The 26,458-nt window shown below is 30.4% G+C and overlaps 1 protein-coding gene across 1 annotated transcript in view; it reads right to left on the bottom strand.

Moving 5' to 3' along the window:
* Positions 1-232: 232 nt before the first annotated feature.
* LOC118200141 (agrin-like) overlaps positions 233-26,458 on the bottom strand; it is a 565,036-nt gene continuing 538,810 nt past the window's right edge. Inside the window, exons 24-25 of the mRNA XM_085810645.1 lie at positions 10,517-10,620; positions 233-1,784 (exon numbers count right to left, since the gene is read on the bottom strand). Coding sequence (XP_085666771.1) covers positions 1,636-1,784; positions 10,517-10,620 — 253 coding nt within the window. The 3' untranslated portion in view covers positions 233-1,635. The remainder of the gene's footprint in view (positions 1,785-10,516; positions 10,621-26,458) is intronic.

Raw genomic sequence — 26,458 nt, 5'->3', positions numbered from 1 at the left:
ATAAAAAATGTAAAAATGCATCTTGGATACATCTATAATTAATTAGAAAACATTAGAACAAAACACAGAATCTTGTTTAAAAGACTGCTTTTAATACATATCCATTATTTGAAAGAAACATTACTATTGAGCAGGAAACGGAAGAAGATTATTTGCTTTTAATAGTATCCATTATGTAGCAATGAACTGATGAAACATCTATTGAATTAATGAAAACGAAGACCAATCACAATCCCTGTTCATCAAAATAGAAGCTTTATTTCTATGCTCTGAAAACGTAACATAATGTTTCAAGCAAAAATATAACATGCAGAGAAGTACAGCCTCGATTATCTTAAAGATCATTTACTCATATAGATTTATGAAATATTGATTCACATCGATTCATTAAAAATTTTTGAAAAGGTGTCATAAATATTCTAGGAAATCCTGGAAGCAAGACATAGCTAAGATGAACTAACTCTTTCTAAGTCTTCAGATCTTTCGTTATTAATTAAATTTTTAATTGCTTATAAATTAATTAAGCTGTGAATTAAGCAGTTAACAATTCAATTAGGTATTTAATAAGATCATTAGTAGTTAAGTATGATTATTTAATTAGGTTCTTAGATCTACGAGACTTATAATCGCTAATCTCTGGATTCTCCTTTTCTGTTCCGTCTCTTCTTCCATTTATGTTTCTTTAATTAAGTCTGACTCAGAGTTTGGACCCTGCCAAAAATATATTATATGAGTGTATAATTATCTAAAATACAAGAGAATTTTGTTTTCACAAAAAGGCTGATCAAAGATCATCATTTAAAAAATTATGAAGCAACAAGTTGCGGAATAAGGTGATGAAAAACTGATAATTACAGATACTTGCTACGGGTACTGCATTTTTTAACCGTTTGGAAGAGAAATAAATCCACAGTTCAAAATAATTTATTTATTGAAAACGTGATTATCCAAGCAAATCAATTACATGAATTCATCCTGTTCTCTCTAAATTTGGATAATCGAGGCCGTATTATTATTTTTATACTATTTACGTATGACACAAAATGTTATATATTCCGACGAGATATCTTATACATTAAATATGAAGCAAAACTTTATATTAAGAAAATTGGAATTAAAATTGCAAACTTAACTTTAGATGGTGTTAATTTTTATTGATTTATGAACGCATAAATCATGTTTATCAACTAGTAAATTTTTTCTTATATCTCGCTCTATATCACTTGTAAAACCTATGTTCTACAACCTGACGTAAAGATACTTCTGTTCAGATTGCTGTACTTCCTTTTGGAAGTAAATATACACAGATGATTTCCTCGTAAAGATGTTCTAGTATCTTTACTCGATTTCTGTACACTTTTTAAAGTCTATATGAAATAAAAGCTAATAAAAATTTAAGTAAAAACTTCCAGTTACAGCACCACTTTAGATATTTAGTTTAGAGTGCATTCATAATGCATTCGTTTTACATTAAAACCTGATTATGCATTTCTTGACGCAGCGTTCTTGATATGTAGCGTTGGAAGTCCATATTTTATTACTGAGCTTCAGACCTTGATATGCACAAAAAAAAAAAAAAAAAAAAAAAAAAAAAAATCAGTCTCTTCTGCTGCTACTGGCGCAATCTCATGGTCATCAAGAGGGATCACAAAGAAACTGTTCAGGCAGAAAGCCAACAAGTTTCAAGGAAATTCCATTTAACTGCATTTCTTTAATGCATCCCTGAAATATGTCCGTTATATTCTTTGTTGAGCTTTTGTCTGGGTGTAAGCGATTGCGACTTACTGGAAAAGAAACCATGATTAATTGTTACTCATCGATTCAAGAAATAAAACAATATTATACTCTAGTTTCAATGGATTAACAAGATTTCAAAATTAATAAATTGTTTTTAGCGATACGCAAAAAATAATTCTGCAAGAATATCCATACTAAGTAGGTAACTTCGAAAGTTTGAGAAAAGGAGACAATATACGCTAATAAACAATTATATGTTAGGTATGCAAATTTGAACTTTTTTATGTCCGCAGAAGATAATTTATGGCAAAAACTGCAATTTACCTAACTTATATTAAATTTTGAAAGAAAAGATGGAGCTGACGCAAAAGCATGATCGCGCTATGATTACGTATAATTATAATGTGGATAAAACTCAAGAAGAATAACTTTAACATCTACAACTAGGACAAAGAAATGAAGCTCCATATGGTGCCAACCATATTCAGGTAATTTTCAGAATTTCGTAGAGATCGAAATTTTCTCTGGGATGAAGAACATACAGGAAGAGCTTTGTCAGCTACAGTCGCAGAAAAATATGTTGGACATATCAAAAATATTAATCATAAATAATCTTGTTACCTACAAAATGATACAGAAGGAACTTAACAATAGATCAGCAGCTATCGTTTCAGCAAAGAAACCCTAAAACTATTTTCATGCGATAAAACGTACGTACCGTGTTTAAACATACTCTTACAAGACATCCAGAAAGTAAAGTATGGTGATTGAAGATGACCTCTAAACAACAATGATGAAAAGATAACGAATATAAAAATGAAATGCATGCCGTTTTCTTCAGAACTACAAGACTAGTCAAGACCATCAAGTTAGAGGTACAGAAGTCAGTTAGTTACAGCTAACTCATACGACACTAAAACTTATCAAGAAACCAGAAATGTATCTTGAAAAAGTGAGTATTAGGGGATTCATGCTTCACTATGATAACACATTTCTGATATCACAAGACTGACAACCGAATTTCTTGAACAAAAAGACATCGATAGCGATCAAATGACAGAACATCCATCTTGTTCTCCTGATTTTGCAACGGGCGCATTTTCGTTACTTTTAAATGAAAAAGAAAATTTAGCTAGTCGTCGTTTTCATAAGAGGTAATGAAGCTGTAAAGGGTTACTTTGAAACATCTAATCAAAATTTGCCACAGAAATGCATTGATATTGGAAGGGATTACACTGAACTTATTTAAGATTTGCTAAGTACTATTTAGCTGTATCTCAAAAATGTCAAAGTAACTCTCGTGCATGGTGCTAGAAACATCTGTCAATAATTGCATAACGCTGTAAATTTTATAAAAATTATCAGTTAGCCATATTATAAATGATATGAGTAAGATGCGTTATAAAATATGTTTATTAACTGTGATAGTAAAGATAAGAATAGGATATTAGTTAATAAGAAGTACAATGCTCTTTTTAAATCGATCACTTATTTCCCAATGCTTATTTTTTATCTTAAAAATAAATTTAAGTATTTATCTAATTTAGTGTTATCCAACATTTTAGTTTATCCAACATCAACTCTAAGATAAATAGATTGTTACAGAATTTAAAATAATTGTTAAAAATGTAAATTACTCAGGTAGTTTTTTTCTCTTTGGAAGACGTATTTACCTATATGCTGCACAATGAAATAAGTGAATTAATCTAAACATTTGTTACCTGTGAAATAAGCAGAGTTTTCATCCCAAAATCGCTTTAGGAATGATACAGGTACTCAGTAATTTCATTTTAACATCAGAACGTGCTGTATGATAACGTATATAACTAACACATGAAAGATGTAAATTGTTGTTAAAAACATCATTCACACAATTGGAATAATGATTGTGTATCGAAAATTCTAAAGATATTCTGTTTTTAAACATTATGTGTTTTTATTGTTGAATTGAATTTTATATGGCTTAAGTGCTTTAAGACATAATAGTTATTAATAAAAAGACAAAAAAGTTTTGCAAGCCATCTTCCTCAGAAAACTGAGCACTGAACTGAGAAAATATCGAACAAAATAGAAAAATTATGCCAACACTTAACATTGCATTGGGAATTCTAAACATATGCTGCTTTGAAATTTTTTTAATTTTGCTGCTGAATTGTATATGGCATAAGCGCGAAGAAAAAGCGCAAAGAACGGGAAGAATACTTATTTCCTAAAATAACAACTATGATTGAGTGTTCTTTTATTCTTTTCTTTCCTTACAGTGGTAAATCAACTGCTTTACGCATCATCGCGGGACTTTTGAGGAAAATCAATTCTTGTAAGTACAACTTTGAAAATTAAGATCAATGTAAAAGAAATAAGTCAGTTAAAATGTAAAAATGAATTTTGTAAAACAACCCGAAGGAAATATTTCCAAGAAAATGCCATACAAAAACACGTGATCGGAAATAAAATGTTGAGTAGAGTCATCAGAAATGTAATCCAAATTCAGTCATCAAAATATAGCGATGAAAAATAATTCAATACTACCAGTATTGTTACGAACTGGGACCGAGGAAAAGCAAAATGTTTACACTGGATTTCCTACGAAACACCTTTTTCTTACTCTTAGCTATAGTCTTTATAATGCATGAACCGTGAAGATACCCGTACATAAATACTCAAAAACCACATCTCAAAATAACCCATCATTAAATTAACAAAGAGAATAACCACATACTCATCTGGATTATTATTTCATCTGAAATGATGAATTAAACATTAATGGCCCTTTAATATTCCACTGAAAGATATCCTACCAAAAAATACTACTTCAGCTATTATATTATAAAGCTTAATTTCAAAAGGTAATCCCAAGAAGCTTAATTCAATTTCAAAGGATTTCTAAAATGTAGATTATGTCTAATTTTTACTTCAATTCTGATATCAATGCAGTAGATATCCGAATTATATGATAAATAATTAACGTATTCTTAACTTTTATTCAATTCAATGTTCACGGGAACTGTATTAAACGTAATTGAAAAGTGCGATCTAAACGGGGAGATTGGCATAAATTCAAATAATATTATATGCTGTTGATTTAAGTAAATTCTTCTGATAAGAAAACTTGCCTTGGAATAAAATAAACAAACATTGAAATGCATTGTATAGATAAGTAAACTTATTCGTCTGGAAATTAGCTTGAATGGAGTACTTAGGTTTGATTTAATTAAAAAAAAATCTTTTTCTTATTAAATAAATGTATACAGTTGCTTTTACAGAATAATTTCGATAACTCTGCAAATAGAAGTTAATGTGTATTTTGCTTACGACTGAAAATATTTAATATACATTTATTTATTTATTTACCATCTGATGGGCAGCTGCACCGCCTTTAAGACATTCAGCTTTTATGCTAAACTGATAGAATCATCTACCAGCTGTGCTATTATATATAAAATACAATAACATTTTAGAATTTTGATAATTACATAATAAAAATTAATATCAAGAAATAAATAATACAATAAATAATAAACATAAACAGATACAATAAATAAAAATTAAAAATTTAGAATTAGATAAATGCCTAAATGCAATGTTGTTATATATGAAGTCAATATAGTATTAGAAATCTGAGAATTATATAATAAAAATTTAAAAAAAATTAAATATATAAATACATAACACTTATATAAATATGTAAGTAAATGAAACATAAATAAGTAAGTAAATACTTAAGAAGATCATTACAAATTTTGAAAATGAACAACATAATGTATGAAAATAGTAGGTGCTGAGAATGTACGTTTTATAAAGAGTTTAGAATAAGAGTATAGTTTAATATTTAATATATAGTAATGTATTAATATAATAATATAATATATTATATATATATAATATAATATAATATATTATTATATTATTATATTATATATATATAATAATATAGTAATATAGTATATAATTCCTATATATTAATATTTAATATATAGTAATATATTTAATATTTAATATATAGTAGAATTTCATTTGTCAGAAATTTTCGAAAGACAAATTGAATATTTTCTAAAATTTTTAAAAAATATAACACGTTTGATTTAAGCACTGGATTAGTAATTTTTTTTAAATGAGGTATATGTTATTTTTTATATTTCCTTCTTGGTAAGCCGAAATTAGACGTTTTGCCTGAATCGAAAGTTTATGTTCCAAGCCAAATTTGGAGAATGCTTAAAATGTAAGATAATGTTTTTGTTTTAAGAATTTCTTCTTTATTTTTATTTGTTATTAAGACGCACTTAGGTGGCTTTAGTTTTTAATTTTCTGTGTTTCAAAATGTTTAATACCCTCTCTTTAAGAAATTGGGAAATAACCACAACGCACATATTAGAAAAAAACCTATTCTTTAAGAAATCAAAAGTTTTAAAATATTATTTTATTTTATTGATTACATCAAAATTTAGATATATGTCTATTTAGAGGGAAAACATACTAGTAAATACAAAGAAAACGTTTTCTTAACTATTATGATCAATTTTATTCCCGTTTGTGATCAATTAGTGAAATCGTGTCTAGCCTTTCGTTTATAATTATATGATATTCAAGCAGCATTTTTCTAATATTTTCTGTCTGTGAAGTTATACAGGTTCTTTCTAAGAGGAAAATATGATTTTCATGATTTATTTTTAACACGATTTATATATACGATTTATATATATGATATTAATGAATTATGGATACATACAATTTTTCTAAGATCTAATGTTTAATTAGAAATAATTAAAAAATAAATTTCTTGGTTTTAAATTTGAATATTCAATTTGTATGCTCGCAATACAAATTTCTATTTAAATAAATTAAGTAAGGATTTTGAACATTAACATGCATCATTTCAGCGCATTTTCATCTCAAATATATCATTTTCGGCGACTTATGAAAGTTCCGAATTTCATGACCTTTTTTAAAGAGCGCTTTATCACTAAAATATACTTGTAAATTTTCAGTTTCTGATTCACATTTATTTAGGAAATTTTTAGTACTATTTACTTCTAAATGAGGACACATCATTTGTGCACTGCGCGGAAAACAAATGAGGCAGTTATATATCTCCTAATCTACTGGGCCTATTGACGAAATTCAAATTGCGTTTTTCATGTCTCGTAAGCGCAACTTAGAATATGTATTAGATTTATGCATAGCATTGCTCTAACGCAGGTATTTTGATACAAAATCGGACGTTTCTGACATGACATGCCAATCGCTTTGCATATTTCGATCCTAAGACTCAAATTATGCCTAAATATTAAATTTTGTAAGCTTTGGTGCAAAATTTACAAAGAAATTCAAAAATTTGTCTTGGTCAATGTTTTTCAGTTTGCGCCAAGAATAATTTACGTAACCAACTTCTTAATTTACAGTAATCTAGTTTCCTTTCCTTTTTTGCCTTGAAGACGAGCGGAAAAAAGTCATCATTCATACTTTCAAATAATTTTAACAAAGTGCGTAAACAACATTTGGTGTTATTATCGCCTAAAAAAAAAGACACATTTAAAAACGCGTCAATATGTAAATTCCTGTATATCTAAGAAACGTTTGAATAAAAACTCTAATTTTTTGCAGGTGTGCCTAGAAATACATATACTTTTTAATGATTTAAAAAATTTTATAGGTTATAATTAAAAAAATTCGAAAAAAATTATAAAATATATTTTAAAATACAAATTAAAAAAATAAATCATAAAAAATGTGGGAATTATATTTGCATTAAATTACTAAATTTCGAATTCTGGGAAAAGGAATCAAGTAAGTTTAAATAAAGAAAGAAATATTAATAAATATATATGAAATTCAATTAACACTGAGGAGCTAACATTTTGTGAGCTAATTTTTTAAAAACTATTCGCGCGATTTTTACATTTGGCAGTTTGGCATAATTTCAGCAGTAGAATCAAAATATGGAAAAATGAGGGCAAATCATTTCAGAAAAAATCTGACTTTGTGTCAAAATACCTATATTAGAAGAATGTCATATATAAATCTAATTCATATCCTAAGTCGCGCTTTTGAGACATGAAAAAAGCAATTTGAATTTCGTCACTCAAGAACGGGAGATATAGAATAGTCCCTTTTTTTCGCAGTGTACCTATTTTGTGTATTGCTTTATTTCCAATAATTTCAATTCTTTTATCGAAATAACTTTCTTAGTTTTTCAGTAAAATTGTAATCTGCACTTTCAGGAACTGGCAATTTAGGGAAAAAATAGAGTAAATTCCCCGCTTTGAGAAAAAGGCTATTGAATTCAGATGAAAAAAAATGTAGCTTGCAATGCGTCTAAATAAATTTAGGCATGTGAAAAATTTACAATATTTCTATTTTTTGGGAAAAGAGATCTAAAAGATGCCACAAAAATGTACTTAAAAAACTTTTAAAGGTAGACAATATGCATTCACTTGTGGGAAAAACTGTTAAATTTTCTTCGGCCCGTCTACTCACTGGGTTTTCAATCCATTTAAAGCTACATGTGGTCAGTGGTTTTTAACTCTTGACCACCGGCAGCTCTGCAGATCTACACTTATAATTTGATTTATTTCGGTATTTGCAATTGGCGTAAAGTATATTACTATTTTCATCATTCTTTAATGCACTTCATCTATACTATACATTCAATTATATTATTATTATTAATCTATAATAGGCATTTATTATCAAGTAAAATCTGTACTATCTTCATTGCGTTAAAATAACTGCAGTATGAGACATTTTTCCACAGCAAAATCATTTCTGAAATTTCTTGTATTCAGACTTAATTTTTCAAAGACAGAATTTTCATCAGCTCTGTTTAACGTGCTGTTTTAAATTACCGTCTGTTGGCAATCCAATTAAAATATCTTTCACTAGTGTTCCCTTCACATTTTGTTTTATAGTTCTCTGTCACTTTTAGTGCTTTTCAAATTCTCCTCCAAACTGAAGTTTTAGGTGTCTTGAATGTTACCTAGTAGCGTTGTATTGCCAAATCTCGTTATTTTTTATAATACTTTAACTCTTTATCTATATAATATTAGCAACTAATTATTCTACTATTATGTTTTTCATGTGAGTAGATTCATATGATTCATTTGAGTAGATATTTGAGAAATTGAGAGTTTAAAGTTAGATCTTAAATTGCCTTGTAAGCAAGACTTAGATGTGTTTGATGGCCGTGATGATGCTATGATGGTAGATATACTGATGGTATTTACTTAATAATGCAGATAGCTGTCTACGCACCAAGAGAATAAAGTTATATGTATATATATGTGTGTGTGTATAAAATAAATTAAAATAATATTTCTAAAATTCATTCAATATTCAATTACAGCAAATGAAGTGCAAATATCAGAAAACCAGAAACACAGTGGCAAACAACGTGGAAGGCGCAAAAAAAGGTAAAAACAAAAATGGAAAAGGAAAGAAGTAAATTTACATCTTTCTCTGCATTGTCAGTTTGCTGCTGCTGCTTTCAGTGCGCAATTGGGTTAGGTTTTGAACTGCTTTTTACTTTGTATTTATTCATCCATATCTATGAAACAATGTAAAAATTGATGCATCAACATATATCAATTGCATATTTCCACTCTTTCTTTGGCTCCCTTGATAAAATAGCCATGAGTATGGTTTGCTTACTCAGTTTTTTGTCCTTTTTATTTTCTAATGAGATACATTCCGATGACCTCATATCCCATGGCTTGTGTATAGCTAATGTAAACAAACAATATAGATGATGTCAGAGATCACATGACTTATGTATAGCTAATGTAAACAAACAAGGTCCTCCTTCCTCTTCTTCTCTTGCGGAATGCATCTCATTCGATCAATATTAATTTATTAATTCAGTTTTATTTATTTTTTCCCTGTTTTAGGTATATAAATGCTATTATTTTTTTCTTTTTTTAGGTAATAAGCCTTCCATTTTTACATGACTTTTTCTGTCCAATTTTGAAATTATTCAGCATTTATTAATTTTTAAAATTCTTTCTTGTTTAACTCTAAAAGTTATATAAATTTACTCTAAATGCATCCGATTTCTTGTAATTTCGGCTTAAAAATATTTTACTTTTGTTTTTCGATAAATTTATCGGAGGTTAAATCTTTTTACGATCCTTTTGTTAATATTTGTTTAGCATATTACTTTTGATTTACTCAATAATTATTTTGATTTTTTTGTTGGGAATGTAATAACATTTTAATTAATATTTAGCAGATTGTTTTTTATTTACCAAATGATTATTCTTTCTTTTTATAATCTTTCTAAAGTGTTTATTATATTTTGGTGTCACCTCAGAACAAGTTATATTTTGATAATTAATTAAATTATTAGAAACTAAAAAAGAATTGCCTTCTTGGACTTTAAAGCACTTTAATTATTTTTAATTTTATTAAATTAGCTTAGCTGGCATTTTCTTTTACTTTTAAGTTTGAAATGTTTCCAGTATTAACAATCATTTAGATACAACTCAGAAACGTGGCTCACTTGAAAATTCTTAGGATACTCCTTGATAAAGACTAAGGAATTTTCAACCATTTTTTCATATTTTATATCACTTTTATTAATTTTATTGAACTGTTTTTATTTCAATTTTGAAATGTTTTTGTTTTAATTTTGATATGTTTATTTCACATTAGCGGTCTGTCCTCTTTCTTGATAAATTTTCATTTAATTACTACTCTTCACTATTTAATTAATTTCCCAGTACGCTACGTAACTTTTAATAATCACATCTTAATTTGAAATTTCTCATATAACAGCAATGAAACTTACCTGAAAAAAAGAAATTTCCATTTTTGAAGTCTAATGGCCATCTGTCTTTCAGCTTTATTGTTTTCTTTTCATCATCCACAAACAGTGTCAGTTCTTTCATTGACCTAAAATATTAGTTCCCATAACATGAATATGAAATAAAATAGCATCTAACTGAAATAAATTTATTTCTATACGCAAATAAAATACTCTTGTGATCTCATTAAATTTAAAATTAACTGTAAACTTGAAGTACATTATTAATGTACATAATATTAGTTTAAGTATCAGTTAACTATATCGATATATAAACTAATATTAGTAATATCGTTAGTAATATGAAAAACAAGCTACTAGTTTACGAATTTAGTACATGTAAGAAAATTAAAACAAAATTCTACTTTTTTATAAAAAGTGTCTACTTAATTGCCTTCATCGGTTTCGAGATTAAACAATTCTTTCTTCCTTAAACACGCGCGATATCTATGAGTCGTAAATTTCTAATGCGAGCTGTTCATTTGCGCCTACCGCTGTGCGTAACTGGAATACGAGCTGAACTGGTTGATGACTATCAAATATTTAAACGGAAGAATTCTTCTCCAAAGGGAAGAGCAAAACAGAATTTTCTATCTATTTACTGTGAAAACACATGAGTGTACATCATGAAAAAGTGATTAATTAATAATGCTTCATAATTATAGATGCAATTTCCTATGCATGCTTAAGAAATTGCTATGTTTCACGTTATAGAGATTGTTTAAACTTTTTCAAAGTCAGTGAATGTGATAAATCAGCCCGATGTCGTCGAGATAAAAATTACGGATGTTCCACTTGTCGGTAAGTGGAACTACTTCCACCATAAGAACACGCAGGGAGACGACGATCTTTACGCTTTTCGCATATTAAAGAGTTAGTATTCATATGATGACAAATTATCGTATCATATTACTGTTTGATTGCTATTGTAGATATTATAAAGTTTTTAGAAACTAGAAAATGTGATAAAATTGTTCATTCGTTGAAATTCGAACTATGGATTTCTAAATTGCCAGCTACATTTGCTACAATAACTTACACCTTGAGAGCCCGAGTGGAGATATGTGATAGCTCCTTAAAGCATCATCTTAATTTAGGGAAAAAGTGACTACAATTCCCCATGTGTTATTTTGTTCCATATACTATTTAAAGATCAGTAAATTGTTTTTGCATTTATATTATAAAAATAGTAATAAACATAAGTGAAATTAAGTAATTTATAATATATTGAGATAATCTAAAATGTTTTCATTATTTAATTACTATTACATACTGAAAAATTAACAAAACTATAACGTTGAATTTAAGTCTAAATTAAAATTATGGTAGATTATCTGAACCAGACTAAATTCATTTCAATAAAATTCTAAAAGGGTTTATGAACCTTTTTCTTCATTTGTAAATATCAATTTACACACAATAAAACTTTAGACAGTAAACAAAATCGTGACTGATATTTTATTAGCGTTAATCACACAGATCTCAGTTGGATTTTAAAATGTCAAAATTTCTATATTTTAAATACAATTTGTAAATTTGAATACATTTTTTTTTTCAAATACAATTTGTTTTACGGTTAAGAAACAGTTGATGAAAGACTCGCGCCAAATCAGTTTATTATTTTGTTTATCATTTAAGAAGTCATTGTTATCAGCTCTTATGTCCAAATGCTCATTCACAACTGGAAAAAATTAAAATTATTATTTTAAAATTTTATTTCAAAAATTAATGTAAAATGGTTCATTTAAATTACGTTTTAAATTTCTTAAATTCTACAATATCATCATTCATCGAAACTATGAGTGCTTGTTAAATTCATCATAAAAAATATAATTTGGGTAAATTTACTTCGAATATTATTTCCTTTTGTAGAGACATTAGGTATTTTTTTTTTTTTTTGGAAGCAGGCAAGATGAAAAATGAGCAGTCGCCTTCGCCGGGAATTGAACTACTGACCTCTGGAATACGGCCCAGCGTGCAGAACCACTACACCACGAAGGCACGTTAGGAGATCGGGAGAAATACGTTATACTTTGACAACTCAAGGCATCCAGTTAGGCTACATGTCCCACATAATTTGAAAATTTAACAGTATTTCTGTTAAGATAATTTTTACGACATTTCAACAGACGGAATAATTTATCATAGAAATCTATTATTCTAATTCACTTGGAAATGTTTAGAAAAGCGCATTATTTTCTCGACTTTTGATTAAAAAGCTAACCACAAAATTTACCCTCACTGCTATGGCTTTAAACAACTGAAAATAATATTATAAATTTAAAAAAAAATAGTGCCGGATTTCCTAAAGCTGAATGTAAACGCGTGGTAACAAATCTTTGCAAAATACATGACACATGATTCGAGCTTCCGTAAAACTTACTACCTTTTGCATACAAATAACAAGATGAAGTATGAAACTTTTAACTTTAGTAAGAATCATTTTTAATTATACGTAGTTTGTTAAAAGACCTTAAGTAAACTAAAACCCCAAAAAACAGCAGCTAAAGATATTTATGTTTTATCACTATAACAAATGAACATATTTAAAGCTCTATGAAATACTGGATCGATTGTGCAAAGGCTTTGGTTAAACTAAACTAGTCTTAAAACATACTTCTGACGCGTTTCCTGAAACTGCATGATTAATTAAAAAGCATTCATTAATCTTTGTAGCACGTTATTATTGACTGGCATGTAGCATTTTATGAAAAGATAATTATGGCATACATCAGAAGATTCTATGCGCTGTAGTGGGCTTTTACTTCAGAGACTATCATAAAAGGTTCCATTATACAAAATTTTATGTCCAGTTTTCCATGAATTTCTGAGCTAAAATTAAAGGCAGTGTAATTATGAGAATTTTCTTAGTTTAAGTGTTTTAGAATTTTTAAATTGTTACTCGTAGGATAACCTTTTTTCACCAGTTCCCAAAGAGATTAAAACAGTTAAATTGACAACAAGAGGACAGTGCATTTTTAAAGGAAACAAAACATGCATTATGTAGTAATAAACTGATAAAGGAATGTGTAACATTGTCACACTGTGCAAAAATGGTGACGCCTAGAAGTACTAGATTTTGATTATGCCTGCACCCTACAAGAAACCTCGAAACCCAAATTTTAAATATATTTTTCATTCTTTATGTGAATTTAACGGATTTTTTAAATTTAAACAATTCATTAACTGAATGCATAGCTTGCTTCCGAACGCGCCATGTAATAATCATACACACGTCTTTTATATACTCGAGCACGAGAGATTAAAATTAGGAAACTCCGTTGTAGAAATGTCTTAGGTACCCCACCAACGAAAAAAAGTGGTTTTAAGAATAATGCTCACCTGTCAACGAATTTTAAAGCTTTATCAAACTGTTAAAATCGCAAGGAAAAGCTAAATGAATGTATGGTATCGCATTAAATAACAGTCTTGAAAAGCATAGAGTCTCACAGTCTTGGAAAGCATAAACTAAATCTAAACGCAAGCTGGATTTTAAGCGACATATCGCTATGTCCAGTAAGAAGACACAGAATGTAAGGAATCTGCAATCGACCTTATTATTAAAACCTCAATTAGGTTAACATGAGGCACATTTTGTGCTTACAAAACGAGCCAGATTTTAGGCGAAATTCAAAAGTAATGAATTGAAATTAAAACTAAGTTAAGCCGTAAATTAACCAAAGGCTAAACATATATAAATAACAGGCAATTTAGCTGAAATCTATACAAGCATAAAAAGCACTAGTTGCAAGAATAACGCAACGCTGAAGACAAATTGCTATAATGTAATTGCAACTAATAACATGGCCTTCACCAGGAGGAGCATAGTCCGACTAAACAACCTAAAACTTTCCTTAAAATACTATTTCTTTCTATCTCATCCGGTGAAACAAATTAATTCTCAGATTGCGTGTTAGTAATCCCTTTAAAATTCACACTGTACCGTATTGAAGGGCATTATTCATACTTATACAAATAGAACTGTCTTGAGTTGTCTGTTTTATTTATCACAGTTGGAACAGTTCACAAATAAATTATCTGAACAAAAAGTATCTCAGATGGCGAAAGACGTCTCGAGTTACGAAAACTCATGTTGGCGACATACAATTTTCATAAGTACTTTTAAGTAACTCATGACACATAATTAATTTTCGGAGACTTCGAGCAACATCACTTTACTGCCAATTGCTCCCGCTCATTAACAAAGGGTTGGCAAGAAGAAAAAACTTTAGTGCATATTTAGTGCATGCTTAGCATGCTTTCTGAAAGCATACTAAGCATGCACTAAAGCATGCTAAGAAGACGGAAGAAATACCTTATGTTAAAATTTGCTAAAATCGAGATTCATTAGGAACCCGAATGTTACTCTGATGCCCAGGACAAGGTCTGATGAATTCCCAATAATTTGCTTCGTTACGCTATTTAGTTCGTCAAAGTTGTATGATCTCTAGTGTGAAAACCAGAGTCATTTGCCCATCTGAAGAGTTAAACTTTTAAAAATGCTTATTAGAACACATTTAAAACACAACATATAAATATAAGTACAAAAACGTGCAGGCAATTAGATGCCTTCAAATTTCACTTTAACGTGTGAAACAACTTTTACGGTAAATTTATAAGTTAACTACTAGTTTGAGAATTACTTCACAGAAACTGGATATATAGAACATAAAATCTAATGTTTAAAACGAGTTGGTTAAAGTAACAAAGTCAAATTATGCGACTTAAAAGCATTTATTATGAAAACATTCATCATTATTTAACGCAAAGCGTAGACATTTGTACTTATTTAACAAAGAAAATTTTATTTTTTCAAGAAATAACTAAGCAACATTTTCATTGGGTCCCCTGCAGCCGAGGTGTAGAAAAAATATTCCAGGAAGTAAATAGGCAACAACTGTTGTTTACTAGAGACACGAAAGTGAAATTACGAAAACAAGAACGCTTGATTTCAGAAAAGTTCTGATATGGCCAGTTTCCAAATGCTTGCATATTTCCAGGAAGTCATCAGAGAATTAAACAATAAGTGAATTCAAATACACATTTTTTTCGCCCTACAGAGGAAAAACTTTTCAGTGAAGTTGCGTGTAATGAAATCGTATACGACAAAGAATCAAGTGGCATTAATTTACATGGTAAAAATTCTGAAAGTTTCGTAACCCTAAAAGAATTAAATATCGAGCCATGTTTAATAATGTATAAATACTAAAATTAAGACCGATATGATAAATATTAAAAAAATAAATAAACAGTAATGGTAGTGGCACATGAACTATAATTTTATCCTCCAACACTCGGTTGAGAGCAACCACAAATTTATAAATGATTATAATAATAAAGATGCATGCACCTTCTAGAGATATTAAGTTATTTTAAGTAGGAGAACATGAAAAATGGGAAATGCCCTCGCCGACACTCGAACCTGGAATTCTCGAATACACGCCGAGGGCGCTAACCATTACACTACGAAGCATGCAGAAAGGGGGGGGAGAAAATATAATATGAGCTGAGTCCTGGACGTGGACGTGGACGTGGAGGATGTCAAAATATTAAAGAGGCAACGTCTATGGCCAAAAGATGATTCAATTTCCATGATTTTCAGTCCCAGTATCGACAGACAAGGTCTGTTTTATACTGTGTGTGTTTCAAGTGCTCATATGCATGATTGAATAGGCTAATTGTTTTATTCTTTTATCGTGAAATTTTTCAGGCCTTTAAAAACTATCCTTGAAACCTAACCTAAACCTGAGGGCTGTTTCATATTTAATGTCATACATTTCGTAATCATTACGTAAAACAACAGCTGAACGAAAATTTCGTTTTTTCACTTTTTCTGTATTCTTTTCGCAAACCGTAAAGTGTACCCATTTAGATCTTTCGTTACAGTAAATGACGTCAAAAATGCGGGAGGCACGTATAACGTAGAAGTTATATTGTAGATTCTCAGTGATTGTCTGTTCGAGAAAAATTGGTTAATTGTGTGTGCTCTCCTTATAAGTACTTTTAATGAAGCTTAAAATATTCGTGGGTAGTTAATGAAAAAAAAGCTGTATATGATGTACATTTTAAGTATAAAATGTAATACAGTATACTTGCATATTTATAAAGAGCTAAATGTGCACAATTGAATATATCGAAGTGCTTCGTGAAATGAATAAAACGTATTTGTAAGAAATTTCTCCTGATATTTTAATACTTTTATTTTTTCTGTGTATTTATTGATTAACTACTGCAAAAGAAAACACACAAAGTGATTTAAACTTCAGTGGGAGATTGGCAACCTATAAATATAGTTTGAAAACTGCAGATATTGTGATTTTATTAGTTACATTTTTGCTACTGTTGTTTAGGCCGAAGGCTGAAGCATCTGAATCCAAAATACCAATTAAAAAATTCAGGCTTGAACTTTAGAGCTTGAAAACTAAGAAATGTGAAGTTATTTGTGTAAATAAGAATCCGAGGTTTATTTTATAAACTTAAATCTTACGAATAAGAGATTTTGAATAAATTTTGCTTGAATGCTTTCTATAGAGTTGATCTTAAATATTGAAATATCGTCATATGTTTTTGGTCAAAGAAAGGTTTTCTTCTAATCACAATGTACAACGTAAGTTCTGGAAAAGGGACTGTTAAAGTAAAAATCTACATTTAAATAAGCACTTAGATATCTTCTTCAAAATAAATTTAATTTAAAAAATGTATACAACAGTATGATCATAGTGATGACAATAAAAGCTGAAAGCATTAAAATTTTGCTTATGGATACATCTTATATTGTTTTCCATAAAATATGCTTTGTAGGTGACCAAAACGTAATATCTAAAATGCAAATATTTTTTATATTCTTAGTGTATTAAAAGAATAATTTGTTACGTAGAAAAAAAATTAAATTTAACTTTAAAATAAATTAACTTCTTTTTGGTACCGTGACAAAAAAAAAAAAAAAAACTACTAAACTTGTACTTTTGTACTTACATAATCAAAACTTTTAAATCTAAAGGACATCAAAGAAAAATATCCTCCCTGGTGTTTTGGTAGAATCACGATTAATTATGCACATCCACAACAAAATCTTTTACAGGCTATCTCTCACTAAATTAAAACTAATTTATATCTACAACCTGAAAACACATAAATTTCAGTACAAAATCTAGAGATAGCCTTAAACCTTTGACATTTCAAATACCACACAGATCTCTTCAAACACCGGGGAAAGATACAAACTCACAATTAAGAAGTTTACTCAACAAAATCAAAATTAAATTTAGTAAACCGATCGTATAGTCACCAACATAAAACTGATTTTTCTACTACCGCAATATAATTAGGAATTAGGTAATTACCCAGGTTCGAATAAAATAACCATGTTCCGTAAGGATCACATGGGTGACCTACAGTAGACCACAATTAATACACAAAAAACATACAATAATAAAGATAATAAACACATTTATTGAAAATTCCCACACATTATAACTTAAGATAGCTGGCCAGACTACCCCTACAAAATCCTTTAAAGTTACTCATAGTTTTTTTTTTTTTTTTTCATATCAATCTCATATTTAACATTTATCCATTAATACAAAAATCATCGTGACACACGTCACAGTTCTTAATCATTTTAAGCAGGAACTCAGGAAGATTAAATTCATTTAAAAAAAATTATTTAGAATAAAACATACTGAACATAGCACTTAAACATTAAAACAAAGATTCACTTCCTCCAATTAGTTCAATTGATTTCTGACTATTAAACATTAAATAAAAAATTACTATCTCAGCTAGAAATTTGGTAAAAATATTCAATTTTTATCTACTTAACATATCAACTCTTGCTTTAGAATTAAACATTTCCAAATTTAAAAGGATTATGCATCAAAATAAAACACCAATGAAAATTAAAAAGTCACTCACGAAATCGGCGTACCACCTTTGAGAGACTCAGGGAGCTGCCCCGATCTAAATTACAAATCCCGAAACAATAACTGCCAAATCTTCATCGTTGTTTTCCGGAACCGGAGCCTTTTTCATAGTTCCAGTTTAAAGTTTTCAAATTCCTCCGTTAAGTAGCACTTTCACTCAATCATCTTCCCGTTTTCGAAGTTCCTCTGAAGATAAGAGAAAGAGGTCGAAACTGGAGACAAAAGACCAAAGCAGACCTCAGGCGATGACGACTTTCCATATTTCCATCATTTCTAAAGCAAAATAGATACTCCAGCACGAACGAGCAGTTCAGACTGTTCCACAAATGGGAAAAAGAAATCTCAGCGACGAAATTGAAAATAATAGGTCGCAAGAATCGCCGCCGTCAAACATGTCGAGCACCCACACTGTCTCGGACCCTCCGTACCCAGAAATCTCGGAGATAAAAACTTAACTGTATACCGCGGTCGACCACCGAAGAACCGCCGCGTTTTTCCTCCGCTCCATCTCAGCACCTCACTGACCGCGGCCGGCCCCGTAGGGGCCGCCGTCAAAGTACGAAACCCCTAAAGCTCCAAAAACCCTCTTAAAAGTCTTCTCTAAAAATCGCTTTTTTTTTTTCAAGTCCAAAAAGATCCCCGCCTGCCTTCCGTACAACGGCTTAAGAAACCTCGGTTTACACACACCAAGAAACGCCTCAAAATTACTATTTGTTCAAACTACACTAAAATTAAAAAATTTAGCCAATCTTAAGGAAAATGGACTCCCTTTCGCCAACTAGAAGAAAGGTCATAAATCGCCACTGAAATTCTCAGAAATTCAGAAATTTCTACAAGAAGACAGACCCTTTCTTTCCCACGCAACAGAAGAATGTTTCTAACCTATAACTCTGTCAACAAAATCGCCGCCCCTTAGAACTATTCGACTCTGAACGAGCAAAACACGTGTTTTCAACCCCCGCGAAAAAAGGGGAAAAATGCAGCTGGACAATGACCTCTAACCTCCAAAGAAGCCTACGCGTGAGAAACGGAAATACAACCGCGCCCTTTTAACTGTAACACATATTCAGCCAAACTTAAGGGAGCTTTGCCGTAAAGTTTAACAATATTAAATATTATACATTAATTTAAAAATAAGGATAATACAAATTCACAGTAAAATAATACGCAAAAATTATACACAACAAAAATACATAAGAATTTTCCATAACAATATTGTTATAAAATACATAAGAATTTTCCATAACAATATTGTTATAAAATACATAAGAATTTTCCATAACAATATTGTTATAAAATACATAAGAATTTTCCATAACAATATTGTTATGGAAAATTCTTATGTATTTTTGTTGTGTATAATTTTTGCTAATTATTTTACTGTGAATTTGTATTATCCTTATTTTTAAATTAATGTATAATATTTAATATTGTTAAACTTTACGGCAAAGCTCCCTTAAGTTTGGCTGAATATGTGTTACAGTTAAAAGGGCGCGGTTGTATTTCCGTTTCTCACGCGTAGGCTTCTTTGGAGGTTAGAGGTCACTGTCCAGCTGCATTTTTCCCCTTTTTTCGCGGGGGTTGAAAACACGTGTTTTGCTCGTTCAGAGTCGAATAGTTCTAAGGGACGGCGATTTTGTTGACAGAGTTATAGGTTGGAAACATTCTTCTGTTGCGTGGGAAAGAAAGGGTCTGTCTTCTTGTAGAAATTTCTGAATTTCTGAGAATTTCAGTGGCGATTTATGACCTTTCTTCTAGTTGGCGAAAGGGAGTCCATTTTCCTTAAGATTGGCTAAATTTTTTAATTTTAGTGTAGTTTGAACCAATAGTAATTTTGAGGCGTTTCTTGGTGTGTGTAAACCGAGGTTTCTTAAGCCGTTGTACGGAAGGCAGGCGGGGATCTTTTTGGACTTGAAAAAAAAAGCGATTTTTAGAGAAGACTTTTAAGAGGGTTTTTGGAGCCTTAGGGGTTTCGTACTTTGACGGCGGCCCCTACGGGGCCGGCCGCGGTCAGTGAGGTGCTGAGATGGAGCGGAGGAAAAACGCGGCGGTTCTTCGGTGGTCGACCGCGGTATACAGTTAAGTTTTTATCTCCGAGATTTCTGGGTACGGAGGGTCCGAGACAGTGTGGGTGCTCGACATGTTTGACGGCGGCGATTCTTGCGACCTATTATTTTCAATTTCGTCGCTGAGATTTCTTTTTCCCATTTGTGGAACAGTCTGAACTGCTCGTTCGTGCTGGAGTATCTATTTTGCTTTAGAAATGATGGAAATATGGAAAGTCGTCATCGCCTGAGGTCTGCTTTGGTCTTTTGTCTCCAGTTTCGACCTCTTTCTCTTATCTTCAGAGGAACTTCGAAAACGGGAAGATGATTGAGTGAAAGTGCTACTTAACGGAGGAATTTGAAAACTTTAAACTGGAACTATGAAAAAGGCTCCGGTTCCGGAAAACAACGATGAAGATTTGGCAGTTATTGTTTCGGGATTTGTAATTTAGATCGGGGCAGCTCCCTGAGTCTCTCAAAGGTGGTACGCCGATTTCGTGAGTGACTTTTTAATTTTCATTGGTGTTTTATTTTGATGCATAATCCTTTTAAATTTGGAAATGTTTAATTCTAAAGCAAGAGTTGATATGTTAAGTAGATAAAAATTGAATATTTTTACCAAATTTCTAGCTGAGATAGTAATTTTTTATTTAATGTTTAATAGTCAGAAATCAATTGAACTAATTGGAGGAAGTGAATCTTTGTTTTAATGTTTAAGTGCTATGTTCAGTATGTTTTATTCTAAATAATTTTTTTTAAATGAATTTAATTTTCCTGAGTTCCTGCTTAAAATGATTAAGAACTGTGACGTGTTTCACGATGATTTTTGTATTAATGGATAAATGTTAAATATGAGATTGATATGAAAAAAAAAAAAAAAAAAAAAAAAAAAACTATGAGTAACTTTAAAGGATTTTGTAGGGGTAGTCTGGCCAGCTATCTTAAGTTATAATGTGTGGGAATTTTCAATAAATGTGTTTATTATCTTTATTATTGTATGTTTTTTGTGTATTAATTGTGGTCTACTGTAGGTCACCCATGTGATCCTTACGGAACATGGTTATTTTATTCGAACCTGGGTAATTACCTAATTCCTAATTATATTGCGGTAGTAGAAAAATCAGTTTTATGTTGGTGACTATACGATCGGTTTACTAAATTTAATTTTGATTTTGTTGAGTAAACTTCTTAATTGTGAGTTTGTATCTTTCCCCGGTGTTTGAAGAGATCTGTGTGGTATTTGAAATGTCAAAGGTTTAAGGCTATCTCTAGATTTTGTACTGAAATTTATGTGTTTTCAGGTTGGAGATATAAATTAGTTTTAATTTAGTGAGAGATAGCCTGTAAAAGATTTTGTTGTGGGTGTGCATAATTAATCGTTATTCTACCAAAACACCAGGGAGGATATTTTTCTTTGATGTCCTTTAGATTTAAAAGTTTTGATTATGTAAGTACAAAGTTTAGTAGTTTTTTTTTAGTCCAAAGGGATTTGAATCTCGAAGGACTATTAGTTTCGTTTTGGCATTTTGCGTCGGACTCATAAATGTCGGTTCACTTTTCAAAATGTTGCCACAAAATGTTAGAGTCCTGCATTATATTTGAAGAAATTAAATAATGAAAAATCTGCATAAATATATCTATATTTCTCGTATTGTGATAAAACAACGGTACATAGAGTCATCGAATTTTGAATAACGTAATCCTCCAACGAATATGAGCATGTGGAAGACCAAATTTGAAATTTGAAATTTGTTTTATGATCGATTTCCTATTTTTTAAAACTTTGACGAATTTTTGATTAACAAACTCAAGGATTTCAAAGCGAGCATTGGCAACGTTGTGCAGAAAAAACATTTTTATCTCCAGCGCGTGATTCTCTGTATCGGAAATTCTAAAGATATGCTCGTTTTAAAACTATTTTGCGATATTGCTGTTGCACTGGATCTTATGGCTTAAGTGCGAGGAACATGATATTTAATAAAGGTAACACACAAAATGTAAAAAAAGGCTCCTTTGGACGTAATTTAAAATCTGAAACATTTCAGATTTTTTTTTTTTTTTTTTTTTTTTTTTTTTGTCACGGTACCAAAAAGAAGTTAATTTATTTTAAAGTTAAATTTAATTTTTTTCCTACGTAACAAATTTAGTTTCTGAGGATAAAACAATATTCACTCTAGAGAAGGGGAAAAAATAAAACAATTTATTTGGCTTGTTTAAAATGAAATAACAGAAATTTGAGGTTCCGGTTACGAATATTAACGCGCAAATAATATGCTTAATTTTACACGTATTTATAAGAGTATTTAAAATAATGTTTCAACAATCTATGAAATGTTTTTGTGATTAACGTGCAACAAAAAGCGTTATTTGTGCTAATTTTTAATCTGCGGTTTCAGCAGCATATCTGAACTAACTGCTACAATTCTTGTAACCTTTATTCTTAAAAACATTTTTCATAATGCTCTGATATATTGTCTTTAGAATATTTTACTTAAATACGGATTGTAGCTATGCATGATTAATGCTTTATGCATACGTTACTTATTCTACAAGTTGGTATATTTTCTTTTCCTTTCCCCCCTCCACGTTTTTACTTAAAGAACGAAACCAGTGTTCAGCTCTAAACTGTGATATATAAATGTTTTGAAAGTATAAAATCAAAAACTATTTTAAATGCATAAATTTTCTCTGTGGTACATTTTATCACAAAACTTCTCACAGGTATTCATATTTTTGTACCTAAACCGCAGATAAAAATACGGAATTAGCGTCAGAATTGTTTGAAGATGCTTGAAATATTTACCTTTCGGTTAAATTACCTTTTTGGTTTTGTTTTCAAAGAAAACTAAATAATTCATTCCTCGTGATTTTGAGCATTTACTTTTTTCTCTTGCTATCCTTTAGGGTAAATCGCAGAATTTTTGTTTCCTCATATTTTCCTCTTTTAATACTTAATTCTTGTGCACAGAAGGAAACGTTTCAATCAAGAACATGAGTGCCAAAGCAGCCAATAAAGTTTCTAGGGAAAATTGCTGAATCTGTGTCTCATGTGCTATTTTAACTTAGAAAGGAAGACGAAAAAAGTATTATATCACCTGATCTTACTCAGCATCCAGAAATTACGCTTGGAAAAAACTATTTATGCTAGATTTAGGGGTGTGTTATTTTTTAAAATGGGGACATGTTGTATTCTCGAAATTGGAAATACAAATAATCACCCTCGAAAAAAAGCAGTTTTTTTTATTTAAAAATGATTGACTTTTAAATAAAAAGTAAACAAATGTTAAAATAAATTACAAAATCTATTTAAGTGGGTTGAGAGATAAAGTATGATACTTTCACATGTACCAAAAAAAGTAAAGAAGGTTTTCTTTAATTAGGTTGTAAAATAGTGCAAATATACAGTTATACATATTTGTTAGATTATGACATGTGTATTCTACGCTAAAAGAGTATATACTATTATAGTTTGTGCACCTATAATTTTGTATACATTTAACGTGTATTATGAAGTATTTCATACTTACTATTATTATGGTATTTTAATGTGCTTCGTTATTATATCGTGTTTTAGTGTTTAAATTTCTTTTTGAAATTACATTCAAATGCCATTGGAATAATACCGTTAAAAATATTGTAAATAGCTTATAAGGTAGCAAAAGTTTGTTAAAACTTAAAAAATTCATAAAAAAGTAAGAAGTTATAATAAAGAAGTGTAGTTTGCAAGAAAAGGGAGCACAAGGAAGTGACGTTTTTAGCACAAAAAACTTATTTAAAAATATCACCGATAGAGGTCGTGGCGATCCAAAACACAATGAACAGGATAACAGTAGGCTCCATTCATTTATTCTTCAATAACACTCGTTCAACATGGCCTCCAGAACACTGAACGACACTGATCTCTGTCCTCACCAGAGGTACTCAAGAGGAATCGTTTTACTGGATTAGCATAGTGTAGCGATTCGTAATCTTGCATAAATCTTATTACAGGCAGCACAAAAGAGTAAGATAACGCTCAGCGGTTACTGCGCACGTTTTCCAATCATACATGGGACAAGGTTCTTCACAGAAGAATAGTTCGACAATGAAGGATGAGGGGAAGCAACACCAGACTGTCAGCGAGGCTGTATGCAGTGACTTTGTCGTGTATTCACGAAGATTTGACGTCCCCATATAACAGTCTTTTGGGTGATGTTATCACCGTTTAGTATGAAGTGCTCTTCATCCGTCCAGAAGATGTTGAACAATCACTGAGGGTCGTTTTGAATTCTTGCCATAGCCCACTTGGTGAATGACTCCCTCTTAGGTGTGTCTTCCAACTGTAACTCATGCAGTGACGTTTTTGTAACTGATGCAGTTTTGCGAGCACTGCATATCCCAGAGAACGATTATGCCGCCTTATTATTCATAGTGGATTCCACACCTCAGTAATTCTTCCACTTTGTGGTCAAGCTTCCAAACAAGCAGTTTCTTCGAGCCGCTTGACAAGCTTCAGTATTCCAGAACACCATATCGGGCTATTTCCCATCTTCAGTCTTTTCGCCATATGAAATTTTCGCAACGCAACAGTTGTTGACTCTTCGTTCAAATAGAACAACTTCTCCAACAATGTTCGCTCAGGTAATGATAACATTTTGAAAGCAAAAGAGAAATTCTCGCGTATCACGGTCTTTTACTGCAAAATTAAATTGCAAAATTCTGTTGAATCTCTCGAGTGCCAGAGCCCTCTACCGATGAAAGTTTCAACTTTTGTTTCCTGCTAAAAACATCCGACTTCCTTGTGAGCCCTCCCTTGCAAACCGAACTTCGTTATCATAATTTCTTCCTTTTTTATGAATTTGTAAACTTTTGGCTAACTTTAAAACGAACTTTTAGTTCAACCTGCATATATATATATACGTATATAATGGTATGTAATAACTAGATGTTGTAGCAGTCCCTACACAAAATTGCAACGTTTTACGGCTACTTGGTTTAATTTATTCGTCACGAAAAAATTACTTTTGAATCCATTTTACAATTTGTTTTAGAAAAATCAGTCCTTTATTCTGTCCGCACTTACGGACATCACGAAAAAAATAACCAAGATATATTCGGGAACAGTCATAATGGACATTCCCAATGAAATATGATATCCTAAATCTTTTTATGACAATTTAAACATTCCTTTCTTTTTACTAAATTCTTGCACCAAGTGTGAATATTTATTTAACGATGCAACAGACAGATTCTTTTGAATACCCCATTCAGTCACGCTATTTTATATTCTTCCTTTGATTCCTTAAGCTATTTTAAATTCATAGCAACATTCGTACTTGAAGGAGTTTACATGCGTGATGAAGGAGCAGTTCTCCTTATACTGACACCTACTACTTTTGTTGCCATAAATATTCATTATTATTGTTCGAAGTAATTCATAATTACTGTTGAAATACAAACCTTAATCATGCAGCGTTTAGGATGAGGTGCTGCGAATATCGGCTATACAGAAATCGCGTGCAAACAGCAAAATTTGGAAAGAATGACATTTCGTTTTCCTGTTTGAACCTGTAATTGTGTCACTTACCAGTTTCACTTTTTACTTATGCTATATTTTTTTTTATTTTCAGATACATCAAATTATTTTTAGAACTGAATGATAATTTAATCACAGCGAATGAATTTGAATTAAAGCCCTTTTTAAATAAATTTACAGTGACTGTTTAAGTAAGTCGTTTAATAACAATGCTCTCTGTAACATGTCATTACCTCAATGTTCATATGTAATAAATATCAAATCATATATTAGTGTTGTTACAGAAATAAATGGAAATATAGAAATCTAACAATTACACACAATTATTATTTCATACAATTAACAAGTATATTAATTATTGTAGCGGACTTAAGTATTTTATATAGCAATTATATGATCAATAATATTTTTAGTGCATACATAATATACTACACAAATGCAATAA

Source organism: Stegodyphus dumicola, chromosome 2 (assembly GCF_044657685.1).
Source record: "Stegodyphus dumicola isolate Sdum_Otavi_A_Nest chromosome 2, ASM4465768v1".
Taxonomy (NCBI): domain Eukaryota; kingdom Metazoa; phylum Arthropoda; class Arachnida; order Araneae; family Eresidae; genus Stegodyphus; species Stegodyphus dumicola.
Note: the sequence above shows the minus strand (reverse complement) of the source record. Positions and strands in the feature narration are given on the sequence as shown.